Source organism: Pygocentrus nattereri, chromosome 30, assembly GCF_015220715.1.
Source record: "Pygocentrus nattereri isolate fPygNat1 chromosome 30, fPygNat1.pri, whole genome shotgun sequence".
Lineage (NCBI taxonomy): Eukaryota > Metazoa > Chordata > Actinopteri > Characiformes > Serrasalmidae > Pygocentrus > Pygocentrus nattereri.
In genome coordinates, this window is record NC_051240.1 from 8,107,204 (window position 1) to 8,131,533 (window position 24,330).

The 24,330-nt window shown below is 39.9% G+C and overlaps 1 protein-coding gene across 1 annotated transcript; it reads left to right on the forward strand.

Annotated features, from left to right (window-relative positions):
- The first annotated feature begins 689 nt into the window (after positions 1-689).
- LOC108424770 (voltage-dependent calcium channel gamma-4 subunit) lies at positions 690-20,301 on the forward strand. The gene is made up of 4 exons (XM_017692987.2): positions 690-1,723; positions 8,920-9,003; positions 14,303-14,443; positions 16,314-20,301. The coding sequence occupies exons 1-4, from the start codon at positions 1,495-1,497 to the stop codon at positions 16,850-16,852; spliced, it is 993 nt and encodes a 330-aa protein (XP_017548476.1). The 5' UTR covers positions 690-1,494; the 3' UTR covers positions 16,853-20,301.
- The last annotated feature ends 4,029 nt before the right edge of the window (positions 20,302-24,330 follow it).

The following is a 24,330-nucleotide window of genomic DNA, read 5'->3' on the forward strand; positions in this document are numbered from 1 at the left end:
CGCAGAGAGCCGCTGACTTTTCATTAAAGATCTGTGATTGTTACATTTAGTTTAGACAGACAGCAGAGCTCACAGCACAGACTGCACTGTTTCAAATGAACGTTTACATTTACACTGATGTTTTTTTTATTTACTCGATTAAAGGAAAATGGATTTAGTTTTGCTGCTACTTTGCACGAGCTTGGTTGGAAAAATATACTGGAGTTGCGTTTTTTAATCTTTTGTATTAGAAAAAGTTCATTAAAACAGTGAATTCTTGAGTGTTTTTCTTCTTTGTTGTCTTCATTGTTAGAGCAAGTGCATAAAACAACTCCAAGCTCAATTTAAAAGCTAATAGCTACATATAAGTAATGTGGTAATGCAGTGATTCATCATCCGAATAATCGATTATTCGCTTCACTAATCGATCGATTATTCGACTGTCAAATTAGTCCTTTGTTGCAGCCCTACTGTACACACATAAAGTCACTATATTATTAAGTTATGTTTCGGTAGTGACCATTCTTTATGTTTCACGCTGATTTTCAGACTTTGGGATGCATTTACTTCAAAACAGTGGGATCTAACTGCTCACCATGTGGCCATGGCAGACAGGGATGCAGTCTCACTTCCAGCTCTAAAATACAGGGGTGTGGCTAAAAGAAGGCCCCGCCCATAAACTAAAACTATGTGTTTCAGCAGTGACATGCAGTAGAACATCTGAGAAGAGATTTTATAGACTGTTGAGCCTAAATGTGAAGCTGATAGTACTTCGATTCTGAGAAGCAGAAAGTGAAACCAAGTTCTAAGACTGAACTTTGTAGGTGTGGAACAATATCCCTGCAGATTTCTTTGCCAAACTGAATGCAAGATGCCTAAAAAGAATGGAAGCTGTAATAAAAGCGTCCGATATTCCGAGTTGCGGAATTCAACGTTTAATATGCACTCACTGGCCACTTTATTAGGTACAGTGTCACTGCAGTGCTGAGAATGACCCATCGTCCAAATAATACCTGCTCTGTGGGGGTCCTGTAGGGGTCCTGGCCATTGAAGATCAGGGAAACCGAGTATGCAGAGAAACGGATGGACTACAGTCTGTAACTGTAGAACTACAAAGTACTCCTATATGGTCAGTGGAGCTGCTAAAATGGACAGTGAGTATAGATACAAGGAGGTATACTTAATGAACCCCCACCCCCCCCAAACTACCTACACACAATGCTGCACACGTAGACACACACCGCTTATTGTGATTGGCTGATGGAGTGTTAGGGGTGGTGCCACGTTGCTGTGGAGCCGTTGCCTTCACCCTCCACACACACACATACTGCCCACTTCTACCACAGTAGTGGGCAAAGCAGCACCACACACACACACACAAGCACATAAAAACACTTCTCCCGCTGGCTGTGGAGGGAGGGATGCACGGCACGCCACGCGGAGTTTCGCGCCTCCACTATGCCCACTCTGCTCCAGCCGGGACCCCCGCGCGCGCGCGTGTGACTATGATGCGCCATGGCTTGGTGTGACCGGGGCATCCAGGTAGTGCTGACCACGCTGGGCGCGTTCGCCGCCTTCAGCCTGATGACTGTGGCCATCGGCACGGACTACTGGCTCTACTCGCGCGCGCACATCTGCAACAGCACCAACAGCAGCATTGACGAGGCGGACAACCTGCTGCAGCCCAAGAAGACTAAAGGAGACCTCACTCACTCCGGCCTGTGGAGGATCTGCTGCATCGAAGGTAAAGAGTGGGCAGCTGACAGGACTTTCAGGCTACTTAAACGCGTTGTTTGGGGTCTTTTCTCAGAAGGGGAAACTTGAGGGGGGTGGGGCGCAGCTTGAACCCGTCATATAAAAAGCACATAAATTCCTTTTACCCTCTGTATTTTTGCACAGTTTAAATGTATTAAGTGAACATTTAGTGACGAATTGACCAACAAAAATGGCTGAAAACTACGTTTAAGGCACTGGACATTAAAGTTAAGGACGCTTGGCTTAGAGCTTCAATTTCGGAAATTCGGCGGTTTGTACTTCTGCGTAAAGGGGAACTCCACCGGTTTTCCAGAATTTCTGTCTAATTGAGTCACTAAGATGCAAACAAAGTCCGTCGGAGTGGCTTGTTGTCAAATGGTTTATTTTAGAGAAAACGACTGACTCAGATTACAGTGATGGTGATAGGAACCAGACGTCACCATGTCTACACAAATATAGCACATTTTATTTACTTTAAAATCTACACGTGAGCCTTTATGTGTAATGTTGATAGTGGTAAAATACTCAGAAATCTGAATAAAATTGTTTTTTGGGGTACTATGTCACCTCACAGCACCCTGCACGTACCCCTCCCCCATGGATGAGTTAACATATCATTTAAGCCAAACTTCACAGAACTCATAAAGCAGTGTCTCGTGCGTCGGGCAGTGCATTCATAACCGTTTAGTGTAATGACTTTCTATGAGAGAGCTTTTAGGGGTGGGCGTCTGGTTCTTATCACCACCACTGTGAACGGACTACTTCACGCCAAACCGCTCTGAACGACTTGTTTACATGTCAACCGTTTAAGTATGTAGATATTTTGAAATATCAGTGGAGGTCCCCTTTAACAAATGCTATGCTGCAATATTTTAAACGCTTTTTTACACTGGCAACTTTATCAGCCACTTTCTTGTTTTCTCTGATGAGATGAAGCTGTTTAAGTGTAAAATCGGGTTTTTTCCCTCAGATAAAGGACTTTATGCTCCATTTCTGACCATCTTTTCGCGCCTTTTTCTTCCTTATTTGTCTTTTCCCAACATAAGAGGGCGATGTTACAGTTTGAACTCTGTTTTCTACTCCCAGGCTGAGAAAGCATGTCCTGCAAAAAACGTATGAATTATTTCTCGTTTTCTGAGGGATAAAAAGCCCTGCTTCAAAGGAGTTTCGCGCCTTTTTTCTGTTTGCTTGTTTGTTATTTTTCTCCAACATCAGAGGGCGACGTGGCTGAAATGTTGGTTCATTTCTCAGGAGAATTCTAACCAGCAACAGTAAAAAAGTTCATAATTATTTTTGGATTTGTTTTGAAGGTTTCGTTTTTGCTTTGTGCTTTCTTATTAACTTCGTAAAAGAAAGCACAAAGCAAAGAAAGCTTCGTCGTAGTTGACGCTGTTGCTGGGCAACCGCAGCTCTGGCATTGCTATGGAAACTCCTCTCCCGCGTGGAGAGCTTGATCCTTTCGCTCCTCTGATTGGTGGAGCGGTAAGACGTTTAAACTCAGTAAAGGGTTTTTTATTATTATTATTATTTTAACAGTACACTAATACAGATATTTTATCACAAAAAGGATGAAAAAAAGAAGTGCTTTGTGAATAAAAAATAAAAAAATATTTATAGAATTAAATAAGAAAATCACACAGTATCAAATACATTAAGAAACTCTTTTTGCTTTAATATGTTTGCCCTGTTTAGTAGTTGATTGGCGAATTTGCTCGAATGTATATGAAATTTTGATAATATTGTGAAATCTCTGTCAGGCTTTGAACTCATGAGGATCAAAAGAATACATGCAAGTGTACAGAGACCAAATTACTTACTTATTCATGACCAAATGCGATATTAGGGTTATTTTGGTCTTTGCTTTTTGTACATATTAGGTAATAAGAGCTCCTCTCATGCTAACACAGGCATCACTCTGGAAGATGCTATAAATTAATAATTATAATCCAGCAGCTTCATGCTGTTCAGTGTAGCAGACTGGGTGGAGAGTAGATGTGTGCTTTAAGACACTCTCAGCATGGTTTTGGAGTGAGAATACATTTAGATCAAGTTGAAATGAGATGCACGTGTGTGTATGTAAGTGTTGCTGTGTATTTGTTATGATGTGTAGCAGAGCTGCTGGTATCTCCATAAAGGCTGTCATAATTCATTTCATATTTAAGCAACAGCTTGTTGAACGAGTGCCTCTGAGCTGAACATGGGTGGTGACCCAGTAGTCAGACTTGTGTAGGTGTGAAAAGGTCATGGGTTCAATCCCAGCTGAGAGGCTCAATTTAAACAAATTATTAAATGAAATGTGCCTTTTGTACCAATCTGCAGTGAGTAGCTGACAATGTGCATGAATTGTCATATTTACTGCTCTTACATATATACATTTAAACAAATGAGTCAATTAGAATTTGCCTTCTGAGTGAACATCCTATGATAAAAACAGAGAATCCATACATCACAACATTACTGGAAAAGTTAATTTCCTAAAGAAAATGCAACTTAAGCTCTTTTTAAGTGGTTGGTAGGTGCCAAATTGTTACTATGTTATTTTAGGTGGTTGCTATGGTGCTCCAGGTGGTTGCAATGGTATACAGAGGTGCTAGGGAGTTCTTAGGTGGTTGCTAGCATGTTCATTGATGGTTGCTATAGTACATGTGGCAGTTGCTAGTGTGTTGCCATGCAGCTGCTGTTGCATCCTAGGTGGATACTAGGGTGTTGCTGGGTGGTTGCTAGGGTGTTCATAGGTGGTTGCTATAGTACCTGTGGTAGTTGCTAGGGTGATGTTAGACAGTTGCTATTGTATCCCAGGTGGATACTAGGGAGTTGCTAAGTGGTTGATATGGTGCCCCAGCTGGTTGCCAGGGTGTTGTTAAGAGGTTGCATCGGTACCTAAGGTGGTGGATAAAGAGTAAATTCTACAATAGTAGCATATGTATTTTCATTGTGTGGCCTAAAAAAACTTGATAAATGGTTAATGATTATTACATTACTTGATTACACACTTAACTGATTGTGATCTACATGAAAAGGATATGCATGGTTTGTTAATGTACAGAGAAATCAATTTGTTGACTACTTTTTGTTGACAGGCCTTCTTAACAAACTTTAATTACTCAATTAATTCCCAAAATAATTGATAGATTTCTCAAATAGTAATATATTCAACAGTAACAACTACTGTGGCCTGGGAAAGCAACTGGTTCTAATGACATGGTGCCGGGTAGGATTAATGCCTGGCCTGCTCACGTTATTAGCCCCACCCACCAGAGGGCTCTACAGCCTCTGGTAGTGAAACAGAGTCTGTGTCTGTTTCCCTTAATAACAGCTGAGCTTCAGATAGTGTCAGTTCAGGATATCATAAAAAAACAGATTAAAGTCAGCCCACGTTTACCTGAGTTATCAGCAGGTAGGCAGGATTTAATATAGCCAGATGATATGAGAGCGGCCCAGGGAGGATCAGAGAGAGAAAGATGCTCTAGTTCAGCTTATTAATGCTATGTGATTTGTCTGTATAAACATTTTCCTCATTAAATTATTTAGATTTTATTTGTAAGACCAATGAGTTGAAAAAGAGCTGTGCTGTGGTGCTAAATGTTTAATACATTTTGTGATGCGCTCAGACATCAGCAGACACACACACACACATACAAATTCCAGAACTCATTAATGCAAACACCTACAATATACACTCGGACTGCATATGTGGATCATTCTACTGGTTAAAGTCAGAGTTCTAAGCTCCTTTTGGACTTTCAACTGACTTCGACTTTGGACTAAAATCCTTTTGGTGTCTTTTAGTGTTTTTAGATGTATTTCAATAACGTAAAAACATAGTGTTGTGGCAGTTAGTGTTCTCCTCCAAGCGTGTTGAGCTGTCCAATGACATTGTGTGAGCAGCAGTTTTAAAAGATGTGGTGGAACTTCACATCTCAGAGGACAGCTTGTGTTAGCCTTCACCCTCCGAGCTTGATAGCACTGTGTAATATGAGGAGATTCAGCTAGCGGATAGACTTGGACAAGATGATAGGAGGACATTTGAGGAGACCCCACCCCCACAAAGGAGAATTTAGAGCATGTTGTGAATTTCAAATGAATTTTATCTGCATGTGAAAGATTACACTCGATGTTTTTTGTTGTGTAATCATTAGCTTTGTGACAAGTTTTGTCCATTTGCTACAAAAGCATGCATTTACAGGTGGAGTATGGAGTTCAGTTCAGAACCATTGGCCAACTGTTCTTCCACTTAGGAATTTGACCTCTACATTTAACGCGTCCATGCAGTGATGCACTCACATACACGCACTAGGGGCAGTGAGTAGCCCTATCCATGGCTCCCCAGGAGCACCATCTTGGGGGTGCGATGCCTTGTTCAAAGGCACTTCAGTAATGTACTGTCGGATTACAAATCAGCACCCTTTCAGTCACAAGGCTGGTTCCCTAACCTCCAGCCCACGACTGCTCCCAAAACAGAGAAGTGAGATTTGAACCCACTCCTCCAGAGGAGACTGCAACCTGAACCTTAGACCGCGCTGCCATCCTGACACATGAATGTCCTATCACAGTTTGAAACAGAATGACTATCATTGGGCTTCATGCTGTGATACAGTACTGTGTGCTTGTTAATTTATTTCATTTCCAGTCCAAACTTTCATTTAAGATTGAATTATTCATTTGTTGGATTTAGAAACCATATTTAAAAACAAAGCCTCAGAGATCTAAATAGAATTTTTTTAGTAGTTCAGTGTCCACCCTTTTCTGCATTTTCTGCTTCTCATGATCCAAATGATCAAACACATTCAGTGATGTTCAGGTCTGGAGCCTGGGGTGGTCAGTCCTTTGTTCTGAGATGACCAGCAGCTTCTTTGTTTGATGTGTCTGTCTCCTTTTCTCAGTGAGGGCGTCTTGAACAGCTGCACATCCTTTCAGAGCCATAGTGCTGAGCTGTCTTCTCACAGTGGATGGAAGGACAGAAACACCTGTGGATTTTTCAGAACTGAAACAAGAGGGTAGCTTGATTTTCTTCTTTCTCTCAAAGATGAAAGTGGTGGACCAGTTCGTGAACAGATCGTCATTCTCATCTCACAATCTCAGAAATATCTCCTAATTTATGAAAGACTTGAAAGACTGTAATGGCTGTTTTGTCTGGAGGATTACATGAAGGGTGATCCCAGACTTTTCCACAGGCCCAAAGTTTTGCTACACACTTCTATAAGAACAGCTCAGCTAGTTTGCACTAAAGTCGCTGAAGTTAATGAATAATAAGCCTTAATATAGGTTGATTGTGGCATTTACTACATTTCTTACAAACATGCGTAACAGATTCAGTTTGTAGCAGAGATGACTGATGTTTCTTCTTCTGCTCCACCAGTGTCACACTTTTCTCAGCAGTGGGAGCTGAAGGGCAAAACTCACACCAAAGCTTGATTTGATGTTTCCAAGGAACCACACATGCACTCACCCTTCACATGTCTCTTTAATGTGTTCTCTTAAAAAATGGTAAAAGAAACATGAAATGCTTTTCTGTTTTCTGTGATTCATCTCACGCTTGTTAGCTTGCTACAGTTGATTAAACACAAAACCCAATTACCAGTGTAATGAGACGGGGAGACGGACGTGTTCACACAAACTCCCTATGAAAGAAACGCTGCTCATGAATTCCACTTATAATCTATAAGAAATATGCAGAAAAATGGCACGAAAAGCTGCAGAGACAGAGCTATTTTATATTGCACTAGGAAGTAGAAGAATAACCCTATATATGTGTGTGTGTGTGTGTGTATGTATGTATGTGTGTGTGTGTATATATATATATATATATATATATATATATGTCCTCTGCATTTATTAAGCCTATTTTTGCATACAATACAGGAAATATAATAAGAAGATTTGCATTGTTTAAAGTCAGGTTTGTGGAGAGTATTGAACTTAATCTGTAACCAAGAGAACCTTAGCTAATCTAATGGTTAACTTAGCTAATCTAATGGTTAGCTTTCTCCAACAGAAAAAGTATGGAATATTTCTTAATCCAGCCCATAAGAATGCACTATATTTGGTGAATTGGAATAAAATGTATTCAACAGTATATAAGCATGAAGAAAATAAAATGTAAAGTATTTTAAACCTTAATAAAGCTTAGAGTAACAGAACATGACAGTTGCATTAACCAGTTATACAGCACGTAGGTTAGGCTTTGCATTATTCACAGAGCCTTAAGCTATGTTATATTATGGAACATGATTAAAGCAATTATATATATTGAATAATATACTGTTTTGCACACATGCAATGCGTGCACACTCAGTTTAAATTAGGAGGACGTTGCCTAGGTTGAGAAATCTAGCAGGGACACGTTTCATCTCAAGTGAATTTTCCAATTATAACCGTTGCCGAAGCTTGTTTCACAGAGAGAAGCTTAAAGATGCACTATGTGAAAATGTAGCCATTGCAATATTTGTTGTAAACATGTCTACTTACTTCCTACATTTGTCCCATAATAGTTCTGAGAGTGAGACTTTCCAGGTTTAAAATCTAGGAAAATTGCCTTCTGATGATGTATATTGAAGGTAACAGTAACTGTAAGCATACACATGGGAGGGGTGTTAAAAACATTTTTTGCAGAATTGTACAGCAACTGGTTGGCAAATAAAAAAAAAAAGTCAAAAGTTGATCAAGTTAATAATAAACACACTATAAAAGGGCCATTTAAAAGCAAAAATGAGCCAAAAACAAAGCATATCAGTCCAGAGTGTCACATAAATACTGAAAATGGACTACATTTACTGTAGTATTAATTGGCAACCACATATCTTACATTGTGTGGCTGTGTTTTCTATGAAAAGATCAGATCAGATACTCAACACGAAAGAACACAGATCAGATTGGAAGGCAAAAAACTACATTGGGCTATCCCTAAAAATATGAATCAAAATCAATAGCACTATCGTCTTTTGTCAAAAATGTCCTTTACTGAGTTTCCATAAAGCCCCTCCTCAGAGCACTTAAGCAGAGCGTGTGGAGTGATACTCGCCAAGGTTATTTTTCTGCTGTGGCGCTTTTGGAAACCTCAAAGTTTTTCATTGTCATCAAGCGATTATTATGTTGTGTTAAAGTGTACTGACTTGGGGCTCAAGCAGAGTAGTTACAATGTGATTGAATCATGACTGCGGTATCCGATTACTGTTGTATCCACAGGGATCAACAAAGGAAGCTGTTACCGGATCAATCACTTCCCTGAGGATAATGACTATGACACGGACAGCTCGGAGTACATCCTGCGTAAGTCTGCCTCTCTTTCACTCTCAGTGCTGCACCCAAAAATAAGCCACAGTGTTTTTATTCAGAGCTCTACTTCATCGTGAGGTCATCATTTTATGATCATGGTTGTGTATGAAACTGAAGGAAGCTGGCTTGACGTCTCGCTGCCTGTGCTGTCTCATAAGCATTGTGGTAAAGGCACCTGCAATTGAATCACGTTTGAGATGTGCTTCGAAGGCTGCGGTACGTCACAACACTGCCAAGAGTGGCAGCTCACTATTAGTGGTTAGCGATAGACATTATTTTCTTTAAAATATTTAAAGAATAAATATTTTTTATCAAAATAATAGTTATTGCATTTGTGCAGAAACAAGTCTCCTCCACTGTGTTGGTGTTTTAAGCTATTTTTCTACACTGGTGCTAACGCAAAGCATGTGGAGTATATAATGTAGCCAAGGATACATCTGCGCGTCTCCGTACAGCAGTCAAACTGAGGAAGCTCAGCAGGCAATGCTTTAGACAAAATTCAGACATGACTGTCTGCCTTTCTGCCTCAGATAATGTAGGAGGAGGCAGTGCTTATTACATTTCAGACACAGCCCTCAACTGTCATGATGTCATCATTTGTGCTAACAGTGTAATAGCATCACAATGACACCAGTTAACAGACACCAAGGGTGGTAAATTCACTAAATGATGCAATTTTATTTTATTAGAGAGTGAAATGAGCTTGAGCTTGTTGTTTATTGGCACTTTTCTGTGATGCTCACTACCAGGGAAATGAAGAGCATTAGTGCACTGTGAGGTCATCATTTCGTGATATTAACTTATTTATGATGTGATAACTTGTGCTAACAATGTTTTATGATCGCAATGGTGCCGTATACAGGACAGTTATTTTAGAATTGCACTCTGTGGGCATGTTCAGTGAAAGCTCTGATTAGCAGAGCAGATCTGTGTCTTATAGCTGGGGTTCATTGTAGGACTGCAACTAATGGATATGTGTACAATTGATTAATTTTTCAAAAAAGAATAGACATTTCCGGTTAATTTATGTGGCATTAAAATATTTAACCCAACCCCCCTCAAAAGAAGTACTATAGCACTATTATTGCACTGTGCTAAACACATAGTAGGGGTCAAATGGCTTAAAATTTACACAGAGAAAGGCGTCAGTTTTAAATTGTCTGTTTTCACTAGGGGGCATTTGTACCTTTTTTTTTTTTTTTTTTCTTTCCAAGAGTAGAAGTACAAATACATGTTTTTTGGTAACCACCACTGCCATAATGAGTAGCCTACTTAGAGTTAATTAAGATTAAGATTAAGTGATTAAGTGACCCTTATTAGTCCCACAATGGGGAAATTTCACCTCTGCATTTAACCCATCCGTGAAGTGAAACACCACATACACTCTAGTGAGCACACACATACTAGGGGGCAGTGACCACACTTGCCCGGAACAGTGGGCAGCCCAATCCGCAGCGCCCGGGGAGCAGTTGGGGGTTAGGCGTCTTGCTCAAGGACACCTCAGTCAGGTGCTGTCGGCTCTGGGGATCGAACCGGCGACCTTCCGGTCACGAGGCTGGTTCCCTAACCTCCAGCCCACGACTGCCCCCAACAGTCATTGTTAGTGTAGTTATTAGTTCAAATATGTGCAACGTGCATTAACAGTTACATTTAAAACCTAGCTGATTTGAAATGAAGTGCATTAAGTTAGTTACCTTGGATTGAGTAGCACTGTAGTGGAGAAGAGTGGGTTTTGTTCCACATCACTAAAGCTCTTTTGTGCAGCTATAAATAAAGTATGTTTCATAGTTTTGATCCTCATTAATCTCTGTCAATAAAAGTCTCTGCTCAACTGACTGAGTAAAAGCCGAAATCGATCGTGTTCTGTGGTGTGTGTAGTCATTGCTGAGCTTTTATCATGCTTAAAGCCACCACACACTGGTTTAGCAATGTCCAAACATTTAAAGGCATTGTCCTTAACGATGGTGTGCTCACCTGGGGCAGTGCTGCCTCAAATTCCAACTCCCTGGGGAGAATCCAATTCCCTTTAGTGTGGACACATGTCACGCAGGCATATAGACATTAAAGATTACACTCGCTGTTTCATTGTTTCTAAGTGTAAATAGCAGTGTATCCTTAATTTTCCTTTATTGTAAACGGCACAATAAGCCTTAAAGCCAAACACAGAGTCTCACAGTGACAGTTTAATGTTTGGTTGTTGTTGCTGCACTCGAGAGACTGAATGCCTTTCAGTCATAACGATAAGTATAACAAGAATATTTTTAAGTTTTTATTTTCAATTTTGGAGCCATACGATACCAGCAGTTGACAACTCTGAGCACTGTTTAGTGCGCTACTGTAATGTTACTTTGTTCAATTAAAACCACATCAAGACCACAGAAAGCCATTGTAGACAGTCACTCTTTTAGATAAAGAGCCTAGTGTTTTTCAACTCACTAATAGAGAGCTGTTAGTAAAGTATTGATGTCAAGTGTGAATAATGATGGTAAATCAACTCCCACCAGCGTAAAAAATGAAATGCAAAAAAAAAAGAAATAAGAATGTGGCTATGGCAGGCCGCCATGGGTAACACTATGGCCTCACAGCAAGCAGGGTTTGATTCCCCAGTCAGGTGACCAGAGTCCTTTTTATGTGGAGTTTGCATGTTTCCCCCATGTCTGCATGGGCTTCCTCCCATGGTCCAAAGACATGCTGTCATGCGAATTGGAGATGCTAAATTGGCCCTAGGATTGGCGTCTTGCCTGGGGTGTCTCCTGCCTTTTGCCCAGTCAGCGCTGAGAGGGCTCCAACACCCCTCGTTACGCAGGAGGATAAGCATCTTAGATATGTGTGTGGTGAAGGTGGTAACAAGGTTATCGCCACAATAGTAATACATCTCTTATTTTCACTAGTCAGTTTCACTAAGCCAGTATTATCATACTAACCTAGTCACTTTTAGCTTGAAAAAACGGAGTGTATTAAGATTTAGTTAGCTGACACCGAGGGTGATAAATTCACTAAATGATGTTGAATGTTTTATCCCATTAAATGAATTCCAGTCAACAGTAAAATGAGCCTAAGCTTCTCGTTTATTGGCATTATTCTGTGAAACCTCATATATTTAACAGCTGCGCATGGTGCAGGGTTTCTTGTACGGAGTGCGAAAGCCTTTAGATGGCTGAAGTAGTCTTTCAGTCTTTCCTCATTGAGAATAAACAGATAAGAAACTCATCAACAAATGTTTATGCCTTATTTCCTTTGGTACCACCAACATTCATGTCCACCTGCAACAAGTTAAATAATAGAAGGTATATTGCCCCCTACACTTCCCTTAGTTTGTTACTTTGTCAATTTGACTGCATGTATCATATGAACAATAGAGAGCATTATAGAGTGTTTTAAATGAACAATTCAAGAACTTTGGACAATTCAATCGACATCAACATGTTTTCATAATTGACATTGTTACTTTAGGACTAATCACTGAAACTCTAAGTTTCATGGCGAAGGGAGATTAGCAATGTCTCGTTGCCAAGGCCAAATAGTCCAAGAAGAAGCAATGGCAGGATGCACTGGAATTTCAAGAGATGGTGCATGAACTTCTTAGATGAGTGATAATGTTGCACGATTAGGGAGAGACTTCTTACACTGGGAACTAGAAAATGAAGAAAAGACATTAGGACAATAAAATCAATACCCAGAGTGCTGCTTAAGTGAAAAGCTGTGAGTACATCACTCAAATCAAATAGCTATTCACAGTGATGTAATGAAAAATAGATGGTGGATCATTCTCAGCAATGCAGTGATGCTGATGTGGTGGTCATGTATGTGTGCGCTGGTATGAGTGGATCAGACACAGAAGTCCTGCTAGAGTTTTTCAACACTATGTCCACTCACTGTCCACTCTATTAGCCACTCCAAAATTGTTGATCCACCTTGCAGATGTAAAGTCAGCCATCTGTTGCTACACAGTTGGTCATCCTCTAGTCCTTCATCAGTGGTCACAGGACACTGTTGACTGAGTATTCTTGGTTGGTGGACTATTCTCAGTCCAGCAGTGACTCTGAGGTGTTTAAGTTCAGCAGCACTGCTGTGTCTGATCCACTCGCACTAGTGCAGCACACGTTAACACACCACCACCATGTCAGAGTCACTAAGAATGTTGAGAATGATCCACCACCCAAATAAAACAAGACAAAACAAGATAAGAAAACTTCAGACAACAAACATGTCCTGGTTGAACAACAACATTTTGAAGTTACATCATTTTTGTGATTATTTCTCACAGAAATGATCATACTTCAAGGGTTCTTTTATAAAGAAAATGGTTCTATATAGAACCATGAACATCCAAAAAACCCTTTGCTTGATTAAAGGGTTCTTTGTGTGGTGAAATAGTTCTTCAGACTGATGACGAATGTGCTGTTTATGGTTTCATATAGAATCTTTTAAAAAAGCGTTCTGTATAGCTTCAATAAGAGACAATGGCAAGCTTGTAACAATAGAAGAACCCTTTTAAGTGTATTATATTTTTCAAAAATATTCCATATAGAACCATTTACAGCACATTCTCCATCAATCTGATGAACCATTTCACCATATAAAGAACACTTTAATTATGCATTATGTTCATGGTTCAATATAGGACCATTTTCTTTATGAAAGAATCCTTGAAAACCATAATTTACCTAACCAAAAAAAGGGCCCTGCACTTTGTGCTTAAGCAGGAAGCATTTTTATAAGGCAGGTTACATTTGATTGACAAATAGGTAAATACGAAACAATGATTTGAGGGAATAAGAAAGACAGATGACTCATAAACATGTAGTAACTGACATATAATAAATAAAGAAAACTGTTCTCTGACTCCCAGCAGGTTCTCAGAGCACCACAGCGCTTGACTCATTCTGATGAAACCAAAAACAAAACCACAGACACTGATATTAGATGATGTGGCTTCGCCGCTAGATTATGAAAAGTCAACCTGGGAATATATTTAAAGAAATAAGTAATTTAGTTTATGCAAATCGCCTGTTACATCACCCCAGCCACACCTACTAGTCTGCAGTTATACAGTACAGTCTCCATCATTCCTATGTTAATTAATTCAATGGCCTTGACAATCAGGCAAAGTTGATTACTGATTATATTATGTATACATTGTCTTGGACCGCTGAGCTAATGGTAAATTCCTGGAATCGCCACTAATTTAAACCATGTTAAAGCAGAGAAAACAGGGAAGCATACAAGCCTTTGGGTCACTATAAGTGGAAAAATCCAACATGAGTGTTTGGCATGTTCCTGTTCTGTGCAGGGATTGTGCGAGCCTCCAGCCTTTTTCCCATCCTAAGCACCATCCTGCTGCTGCTGGGGGGGCTGTGTGTGGGGGTGGGACGTGTCTACAGCAGCCGAAACAACATCCTCCTGAGCGCTGGCATCCTCTTCGTAGCTGCAGGTAAAACAAAGGACCAGAGTAAAGCGGCTAGTGATACGACGCTCACTCATCTGATGTGTTTTTACTGACGTACAGAATTCAATTTACACACTCCTGAGGGAACAGCACAGCGGTCGAACTGAGAGACTGAGCTCCTGCTGTACTCGCATCATGAATAAATCCTTTGTAAGTTACCGGATGAGATGAAGCACAAAGGATGTTTCCCTGCAAAATCATACATACTGTAACTTTCTGTGAGTGTATAGGCTTAAAAGACTACACTGTAAACATTTTCTGTAATTTCCACAATCATATATATGTATTCAAGCCAGTATGATACATTAAAACTATTTTACAGGTTTATATATCTTCCCATATTGAATTCTGGGAAAACACTTATAGTGCAGGCAGATTATACTGCATCAGGCACCTTATTGTACATGATCACTGTAACATTATTGTAACAATATTGTAATAACACAAAAAATATAGTAGTCTCAGCTTTACTGTAAATCTGCTTCTCTGCAGCAGCAAAGGATCATCTTCACTGCGATTTAATTATATTTTTCACTTTTTTTTTATTATTTTAATGTTAAAAGAGCAGCTAATGAACCAGAGTACATTCTACAAGTTTATGTTTTCAGTGGTGAAGTTAGTTAAAAATAATAATAAAAAAAAAGCGTAACAAGCCAACACTACCTTATTATGTAGTAGCATGTTAGCTTACCTAGAACAATCTGTACCATCATACAATAAAGCAGAATATTCATATTGAGTATATGGATTTGTTTAAATTTTGGTCATATCTGTTATTACATAGCAGAATTCAATGTATTCACTCCCTATGGTATTTTCAATGCCATGTTAGTACCATGCTAACGATGGTATACATTCAAATTCCAACATTATTTTTATTACAGCTGTGGCTTAAACACTTAGGAGCATATAAAACATTTTTTTACATTCTATATTCCAGTTTTAAGTGAATTCTTCAACTTAAAGTATAACTGTGTGCATTACTACAGTAGCCTGTTAATCTTGTGAAAAAATAAGCACATAAAAATAAAAAATGAAATCATATTTTATTAGGATTTTTTAATCTATTGTATTTGAAATTGTTTCAACTATTTCAGCCCTTTCATTTCTACCTTTGTATGTGCAATTCAGAAAATAGGAAATTATTGTTTACAGTATGATGCATTTAAAAATGCAGTGCAATATATCATTATGTTGTAGAGTAAGAGTGTTGTAAATATTAATTGCAGTAACTGTAAGGGAACTGTGCTGGCAGCAAGTTACTTTAAATCTAAAGTATATTTTCTTATATTTTCTAGCCTAAACTGTATAGCATACAAGTAAAAATTTATTTTATTTAGTGTCATGGATTTGTTTAGATTGATATTGGCTGCTTTGAACTGATGCCTAGCATAATTGAAAAAGGCAAAAAAAAAAGAAAACGAAGAAAATTATAGAAAAAAACATAATTCAGTTAGAAATATGATGACAGTTGCATTAAATACAGATTTAGCATGCTGATGCAACAAATCCACTGTGTGGTATGTAAAGATAAGCGAACGCATAAGGATAAAGCTGCCAGCAAAGCCTGCAAAAAAAATCTAATCATTTGCCGTCCATCAAAAACATTGTGGGCAGCGGTTCAGTCTCTCTATAGACTCTCTATAGAGCCATGGTTCTGAAGCCAGTCCTCAGGGACCCCCAGAAAGTAAAAATTCTTACAATGTATAGAGCAAAAATATGGACAATCTGGAGGGCCTTGAAACAAGTTTAAAAGCCATTGCCCTAGAGGGTCCAGTAAGTTTATATGGTAATACAGAAAGGTCAGGAATGTCAGACTTGATGTTCCACTCTGAAGTTTCTGTTCTTTCTCCAGGTCTCAGCAACATCATTGGCATCATAGTGTACATTTCCAGCAATACCGGTGACCCCAGTGACAAAAAGGGTGAAGACAAGAAAAACCAGTACAGCTACGGCTGGTCCTTCTACTCTGGAGCTTTGTCCTTTATCGTAGCCGAAGCCATCGGCGTCCTGGCCGTCAACATCTACATCGAGAAGAACAAAGAGGTCCACTTTAAGCGGCGTGAGTTCCTCAAAGGTGCGCCATCTTCGTCCTCCTCACCCTACACACGCATCCCCAGCTACAGGTACCGCCGGCGGCGCTCCCGCTCCAGCTCCCATTCCACTGAACCATCCCGGGACGCCTCACCTGTGGGCCGAAAGATGGCCGCCGCCTCCTCGCTGCCTCTGGGTGAAATCTCCATGTACACACTGGGAAGGGAGCACCCTTTGAGGCAGGCAGGGGCCCTGGGCCCTTATAGCCCTGACCGAGAGCCACCCAGCTTCCTGCAAGTCCACAACTGCTTCCCCAAAGACACAAAAGATGGCGGAAACCGCAGGACCACACCAGTGTGAACACACTGTGGCTGTTTACAAGATGGCCACCGGTTAAGGTGGTGCTTGGAAGATTTGGAAAACAGCATGGTTTCCGTTTGGTGCAGTTATCAGTGGACAAGTCATAACAAATTTGACAAGAGGTTTGAGACCTTTGAGCAAGAAAAAAGATCTTTGCTTAATATTGTAGCATTTCCAGAGTCATATTTGGCTTCGTGGAGCTCCATACTGTATATTTGAATGCACAGTGACAAGTCCAAGTAGCAATACATCTATGATGCACTGAACACTGAAAATATTAAGCCTTTGCCCCAGTATTGATGAAGTACAGTTTTTTTCTCAACTTTTCTTTTTAAAATGAATGATGTACAGTGCCAGTATGTTTGACTTTGAGACAGTAAAGCGAAGGAACAAAGTCTGCAAGGTGCTAACTTAGTCAATGTGACAGGAGTTGTGATCCACTGCCCAAGCTATTATCAGGTCCTGCCCCTTTTTTGATTTTATATCTAGTAACAAAGCCATTTTGTATAACTGTGTTTTGAACCACTGCCATATTGTTTACTTCTGACGTTTACATTTCAACAAATCTGTTGATGTATAAAACTGTGAACTGTCCTATGTAAAACCTTGGAGTTAATTTGAAAACTGAAGAAAAAGTCTTAAAAAAAACAAAAAAAAAACGGGATGTTCAAGGACTTTCTGCTCAGGGAAGTTAATAATTATTGTTGACTGGACAGAAATGGAGGTACTTTATTGAACAGGGTTAAGATTGAGCCTTTATGACCTAGAGCAAACTTTGCTTTGAAACAGTATCAAGGTACTGTTGACAAACTTATCAGGCCCTATTAGAGGTCTGCTGCCCAACCTGAGCCTGACAGGAGCCTGCCACAATATCAAGTTTTGGGCCAGTTTTTTATGATCGACTTTGAGCTAACTTTTCACACACAACATTAGGTTTGGTCTGGATAATTTTCCAGGACAGCATCGGACCATTCTGGTTTATTTTCTATCGAGTTTTTCTTATAGAGTAGATTTGCTATTTTTTGATGACATTTGCCTGCATGAAACACTTTCTTCATTTATCTATCTAACTACAATTGAAAGAAGGCTCACAAGAGAGGAACTGTTTCAAATTCCATATAAATCAGAAACGTCCTCATTGTGCAAACGTTATGAACTGGTCCCTATATCAGATGAAGCACTAAGGTCATGTACACCGAAGAGCTTGCAAGCTAATTTTGAGCTGTGAGAGCAGGACACGACATTTACCATGGATGCAGGTGTTCAGGAGAAGCTAATAGCCGAATGTCAGTAGCCATGTTTACATGCAACTTAATAATCCGACTAATAGCTCCATTGGAATAGAATACGTCCATGTAAACACCTCAATCGGAATAGTCTAGTCTGATTGAGGCCATTCGGAATACAGTTTCTATCCGATTGAACAAGGTGTGTAATCCTGTAAATAATCCGTTAAATAGAAGAATAATAACGTAAACACCCGTATCCAATTACATTTCCAATCGGAAGTGTAAGTACATTCTGCGCATGTGCGTTTAACATGGCGGGAGCAGAAACTGGTCTGCAGAGGAGACGAAGTTTATGCTCTGATCTTTAAAAGACGGCGGTGGGACGGACGTCCAGCTTATGTGTCCCATCCTCTCGCCTCTTCTTTTATAAGTATATGTGAAGTATGTTTTTCTGAGTCTGACATCATTTTAAAGCAATGAAAAACACAAGTGCGGCAACTGGAGTTCGCTGTCTTGGTAATGTTTACTCTAAGTGGTTCCCCCACATGCGCGTCATTTTCCATCAGATTACTTGTAGTGAGCATGTAAATGAAGATTTTCCATCAAATTGTTAAATAGAGTGAGCATAAACACCTCAGTCTTAATCTGTAATTGGAATGTGTTCAGTAGGATTGACAAAAATCTTTGCGTGTAAACACAGCCAATGTCAGAATACATCCTCGAACCAATTAGCCCTTTAAGGCTGGCACAAAATAATAGCTAAACCTGTTCTTCGCTGCTAATCACATGCTGTAAAAAATATGACCTAACAAAGCCATAGATTTTTGTTAGGTTTGTCTCACAGACTACCTTTTTTCACAAGAAATATATGAACTTGGAATATAAATCACACATTAGATGCCTTTTATAGATACTCTGAATAAACAACAGAATAATAAGCACTCACTGATCTGAATTTCGCTCTATATGAGCTCTGAAAGGTTCCAACAATAGAGAAAGGCTCATGCATCTTTTATCCAGTGATAGGAAACACTGCAAACAGAAAGCTCCGATTCTACACGCTGATACATTTTAATCTGGCCGATGTAGACATACACATGCCTTCACTCCTCTGGCAACAGATATAAATGAATTTTAGGGACTACTTTTATAGGCTGCCTAAGTCAGTGTCAGCTACAACACAAGCTCGGCCTCCAGATACGTGTGTGGAGTATCTTCTGGTGATCAACTGAAATCTGAATTTGAAGGTGCATCATAACAAAGCAAATAACTACTGAGAAACCATGGAGTGCATGGAGGCAGGCTCAGGTCAGGTTCGGGCTTTACATTTAGCAGTACCAGTCACAGGTACAGGTCGGGTTCGGGCTTCAATTGCATGCCCCTGCAGACCTCTAGTCCCTTCATCTAAGCCTAAAGTTCTGTTGTTGAACTTAAGCTAAAGAAGCTCTTCATTTTCACTTCCTCAGTGGGTGTGCTTTAGCACATATGGTCCTAACATTTGGGTAATTTTCTCTAGTTTGTGCCATGGGCGGCTCATGTTCATTGTGGGTAGAAGGAGGCATTTGGCTAATGAAGCAAGCTTGATTGCCATACAACACACAGAGTCCATTCAACGAGAGCACAGAACACATTACAGCATCCACAGGGTGTTAAATTAATGTGCCACAGCTCTCCAAGCGTGGCGCTGAGCCTACTGCAGCAGTCCCAAGCATTCTGAGACATTTGTCCAGGTCTCTGAACAGAGAAAGCTGAGTAATTAAAAAAAAAGTAATAACGTCTGGCATCAGCTGACAATTACGGATGGTAACATTCCAGGGCCAGGATGCCACAGTCATTGAGGTGATGATATAACTGCCAAGAAGTCGATTCGTTATCATATCTTATTGCTGTGATCAATCAAACACGGACAGTTGTTGTTTCTCTGTGGATGGTGTGAAATTGTCTCATAATATAACAACATTACCGCAGGAAATATCTTTCTATTCCCAACAGTTATTGTCATGGCAACAGTTAATAAAGTCAAAGTGAATTGCGCTCTGAAGTTGCCTATACTCCTGTTGACGACTACGTGAAGATAAAAAAAGCTTCTTGTTTCCAAGCTGTCCTGGTATTACGTCTTTTAACAACTATTCTAACAAAAAAAAAAAAAACAACATGCATACCTGTAATTTAGCGCTATGCTTTCTGTTAATCTAACACATTTGCAATACATGATTTTTTCTGTGGAAAAGTAAGAGTGGATGTGTATTGTTATGCTGTAACTTTTTTTAATTATTTGTCGTCTGCTCTCCTTGACTGTAGTCCACCTCAATAAAGGCAAAGATGATAATGTTTACCTGACATGCTTGACCTCTGCACTTTCAATCTCTACATCATATAAAGACAATTTCCAGAAAATATGATCAGAATACAAGATGTGCACTTTTAAGAATAAAAGTGCTATAGAAGAACCACTCTTGGCTTCCTAAAAAATTAGTCGAGCCATGATTATTTAAAGAAAAAATTGAATAAATGGCATTTTGGAGAAAGACTATGACTGAAGGTCTTCCTCCCTCTAATCTACCTTCCCTTTAGGACTGTAAAAAATGAATGTGTTTGCAAACTGTTAATTAAGCCCAGCTGCATTGCACTGAATGTTGTTCTGACAACCTGTGATTGTAATCAGTTCAAGTACAGCTTTCAAATGGCTTTTAAAGCAATATCTTCAGCACCTTCAAGGAGAGCTATGGATAAAGCAATGAGCAGCAAACTAACAAAAGCAGCCCCGAAATGAAAAGTTCCCTTTCCCCTTGATAGTCTAAACATGACTATGTTCGAACATGCAGCCACTGTTGATCTCACTGGACATCGTTGATGAAAAGCAGGAGCTGTGCTCATGCTGATTTTCATGTTTAGATTGAGAAAACAATTTTAGTTAGTAATGCGCAATGAATAGTGAAAATAATTAACATATTTTGGTGAAGCTTAACTTAACCACTCATATACACTCTAAAATTGTTCTATAGTAAAGAAAATGACTTTACATGGAACCATAAAGACTCAAAGAACTCTTTGCATAATTAAAGGGTTCTTTGCATCGTGAGAGGGTTTGATTGATGGAGAATGTGCTGTAGATGGTTCTACATAGAATGTTTATGAAAACGGTTCTATAAAGCATCAAAAGGGGTTCTGCTGTTGTTAAGATGTCAAGCTTGTACCTATAGAAAAACCCTTTTTGGTGCTATATAGAACCTTTCTCCTAAAATAAAAACATAAAAGTCACAGGCTAACTAAACGTCATGACTTCGAGACAACAAAGCTGCAGGAGCGCAGTTAGCCAGAGGTTTCTCAGGATGCTTTCTCCTACCCCGTTTGGTGAGGACCTATCAAATATTTCTTTAGTTAGCACTGTTTTGATGTGTGAAAATTCCACCTGTGCTCGGGTTGGTATCAAACAGCTGAACCCACATGCTTCAGTCCACTTCCAACCTGCTGGCAGGAAGGAGTTCTGTAATAAAAATGTGGGAATTTATCAGCAGAGCCTCATTTTCTTCTCTTCTAGCAGCACGTCAGCGCTGTATGCTGTCTGTTTTAAAGTACGACTCTTCACAGACTCTCATATCATTCCTGCTACACCAGCTGCAGCTAATAAAAGCTACAGATGACCTGTAGTACTTAAACTGATAAACAAATGACAAAGAAGCAGGTATCAAAAAAAGGTTGATTATTATTGTTGATTGTGGAGACACAAGTATTGTATTAGTATAGTATTTGCAGTGAAAACCTAAACTACAGCTCCAAATCACTGTCCACATCTAACTTTTTTCCTCTTTTTGACATCTTTGCAGACATATGTTTTTGACACCCATGTCATGTGCACTAATGCACCCCTATACCATCATGAATACTGGCTTTTGAACTGTTTGCTGATAACAAGCTGGGTGGACTTTGAGGTCCAGTCTTCTAGTGCTAAGTAGAAGCCAACTAGGAACTCATCTGAGGTTCTCAGGGTTTTTTCCCCTCCTGCAGACTTACAGCTTCCACAGATACTACAACCACATGTCTAAGATTTGATCAAAACCTTTGTTGGAAACTAGCTTTAAAAAGCAATTCTTGAGCACTACTCTTAGTCCATTCATCATAAAATGTTCACTCAATGTCAAGAAACCAATATAAATGCAAATACAAAATAAAATACAAATACATGTTTTAGTGTAACAGCGATGATTGTTGACACTGCTGTTTCATTTAATTTATCACAAACAAAAGCATACCTTTTTTCATGCATCAATACATGAAGGATAAAAACCTGCAGCTTAACTTGCAGATATCGCCCAGTAATGGAAGGCAAAAAGCCAGCAGTTTTCCAGGAGTGTGAATCCTTCACAGACCTGATGAAAGTGTGAGAGTATTTTTAAGCCATGAATTTGCATTACAAGTGATTTCAGTTCTTCTCTGAGCTCAACAATGACACACAAAAGCCTGAAGTGTTAAGTGAACTCCAGCAGAGCAAAATTGTCACCTGCAGAGTTCACTTTAATACAGTTCATCTTCACACAAGCTAAATCCATATCCATAATTTTGCTGTATGCAAAGAAAAACATCATAAAAGTTCTTTATATCTGAGATTGACAGCCATCTCAAGAGTCTTATCAGTGAAATGTAAAGCTGTTTGCACCTGGGACTAATATATGTTGTAATAACAGTCAATGTCTCATGCAAATTTTTATAACATATGATCAATAATCTGTCGTGGTAACTCATGACAGCATACTACATCAGTCATAGCATGTTTACAGCATGCCTATGTCAATATTGTGTAGCAGGGCTCAAAAGAAGTGATACCAACAAATGTTTTATATAGGAATTACTTTGAAATTAACAGGATAATCTAGGCCACTTAATGCAATTATTTAGTTTTTATTTAAGTATAACCCCATTTCCAAAAAGGTAGAATATTGTGCAGAATGTAAATAAAAATAGAAGTAAGAACGGGCTTTCACACGGAGCACACGGGAACGTTTTAAGCTGCACCAGACTGCTCTTGCTAAAATCCAGCTGCTACCTCACACCAACCTAACGCACCTTAAGTGCTGTTTCAGACGGTTTCGGGGCTAGTTTCGGCCGAGGGGGCGTGGCAAACCCCCTGACGTTCACACTCGCGGCATATAAAGGCAGTCTGGTCGCGCTGATCTCCCAGTAAGAACGGGCTTTCTAACACGCTAACAGATTTCCTAACACGCTAACAGCTGTTTGCAATTTGCACTCCTATTTACCACGCCCAGTCGCTGAGGCGTCAGCCGTGGGCGAAGACCCCCTCGCGTGAACTCGGGTAAAGACCTGCGAGTCTACCTGCGCCAGTCCACCGGGCAAGCCTGCCTCCCAAAATGTGCTTCCAACACATCCCCGTTATGTGCGCTATGACCAGAAGGCCACTAAATAACACACAGGCGCCAGAACCATTCTAACCTAAGGCGACTACGGCAAACCACGCCCACTGCTGCCTCATTCTCAGTTGGGCTGTGGAACTGCCAGTCAGCCGTTAACAAAGCTGACTTTATCGCCTCTTATGCCAATCATTTATCATTACAACTACTGGCTCTGACAGAAACCTGGATTAAACCAGAAAACACTGCTACTCCGGCGGCTCTATCAAACAATTATTCCTTCTCTCATACCTCTCGTCCCTCAGGAAGAGGAGGCGGGACTGGCCTATTGATTGCAAATGGCTTGAAACACACGCCACTGCTACCAACAAATACGTACACTTCTTTTGAGTATCATGCCACGCTGGTTGATACTCCAGCTAAACTTGGCATTATTGTCATCTATCGTCCCCCTGGGCAAATGGGCGCATTTACAAATGAACTTGATATGCTGCTTTCTTCTATCCCAGATCAAGATTGTCCCATGCTTATTCTAGGTGATATGAACATCCACCTTGACAGTCCGTGCTCCACAGACTTCATATCCCTCATGCACTCTTTCGATCTGGAGCAGGTTCCAAGCCCTCCGACTCATAAAGCTGGTAAAAATCTGGATTTAATTTTTACTCGCAACTGTGACACTGACTCACAAACCGTCACTCCTCTGCACCTCTCGGATCACTATTTCATACAACTCAATGTGTGTATTGAGAAAAAAACAAAAGCTGCTCTAACTATGGTCTCGTTCCGCCGCAATCTTAGAGACCACTGGTCACTGGCCTCCACCAGACTCTTTTTCATCACTCAATGTAAATGATGCCACTGATGCACTCTGCTCAACGCT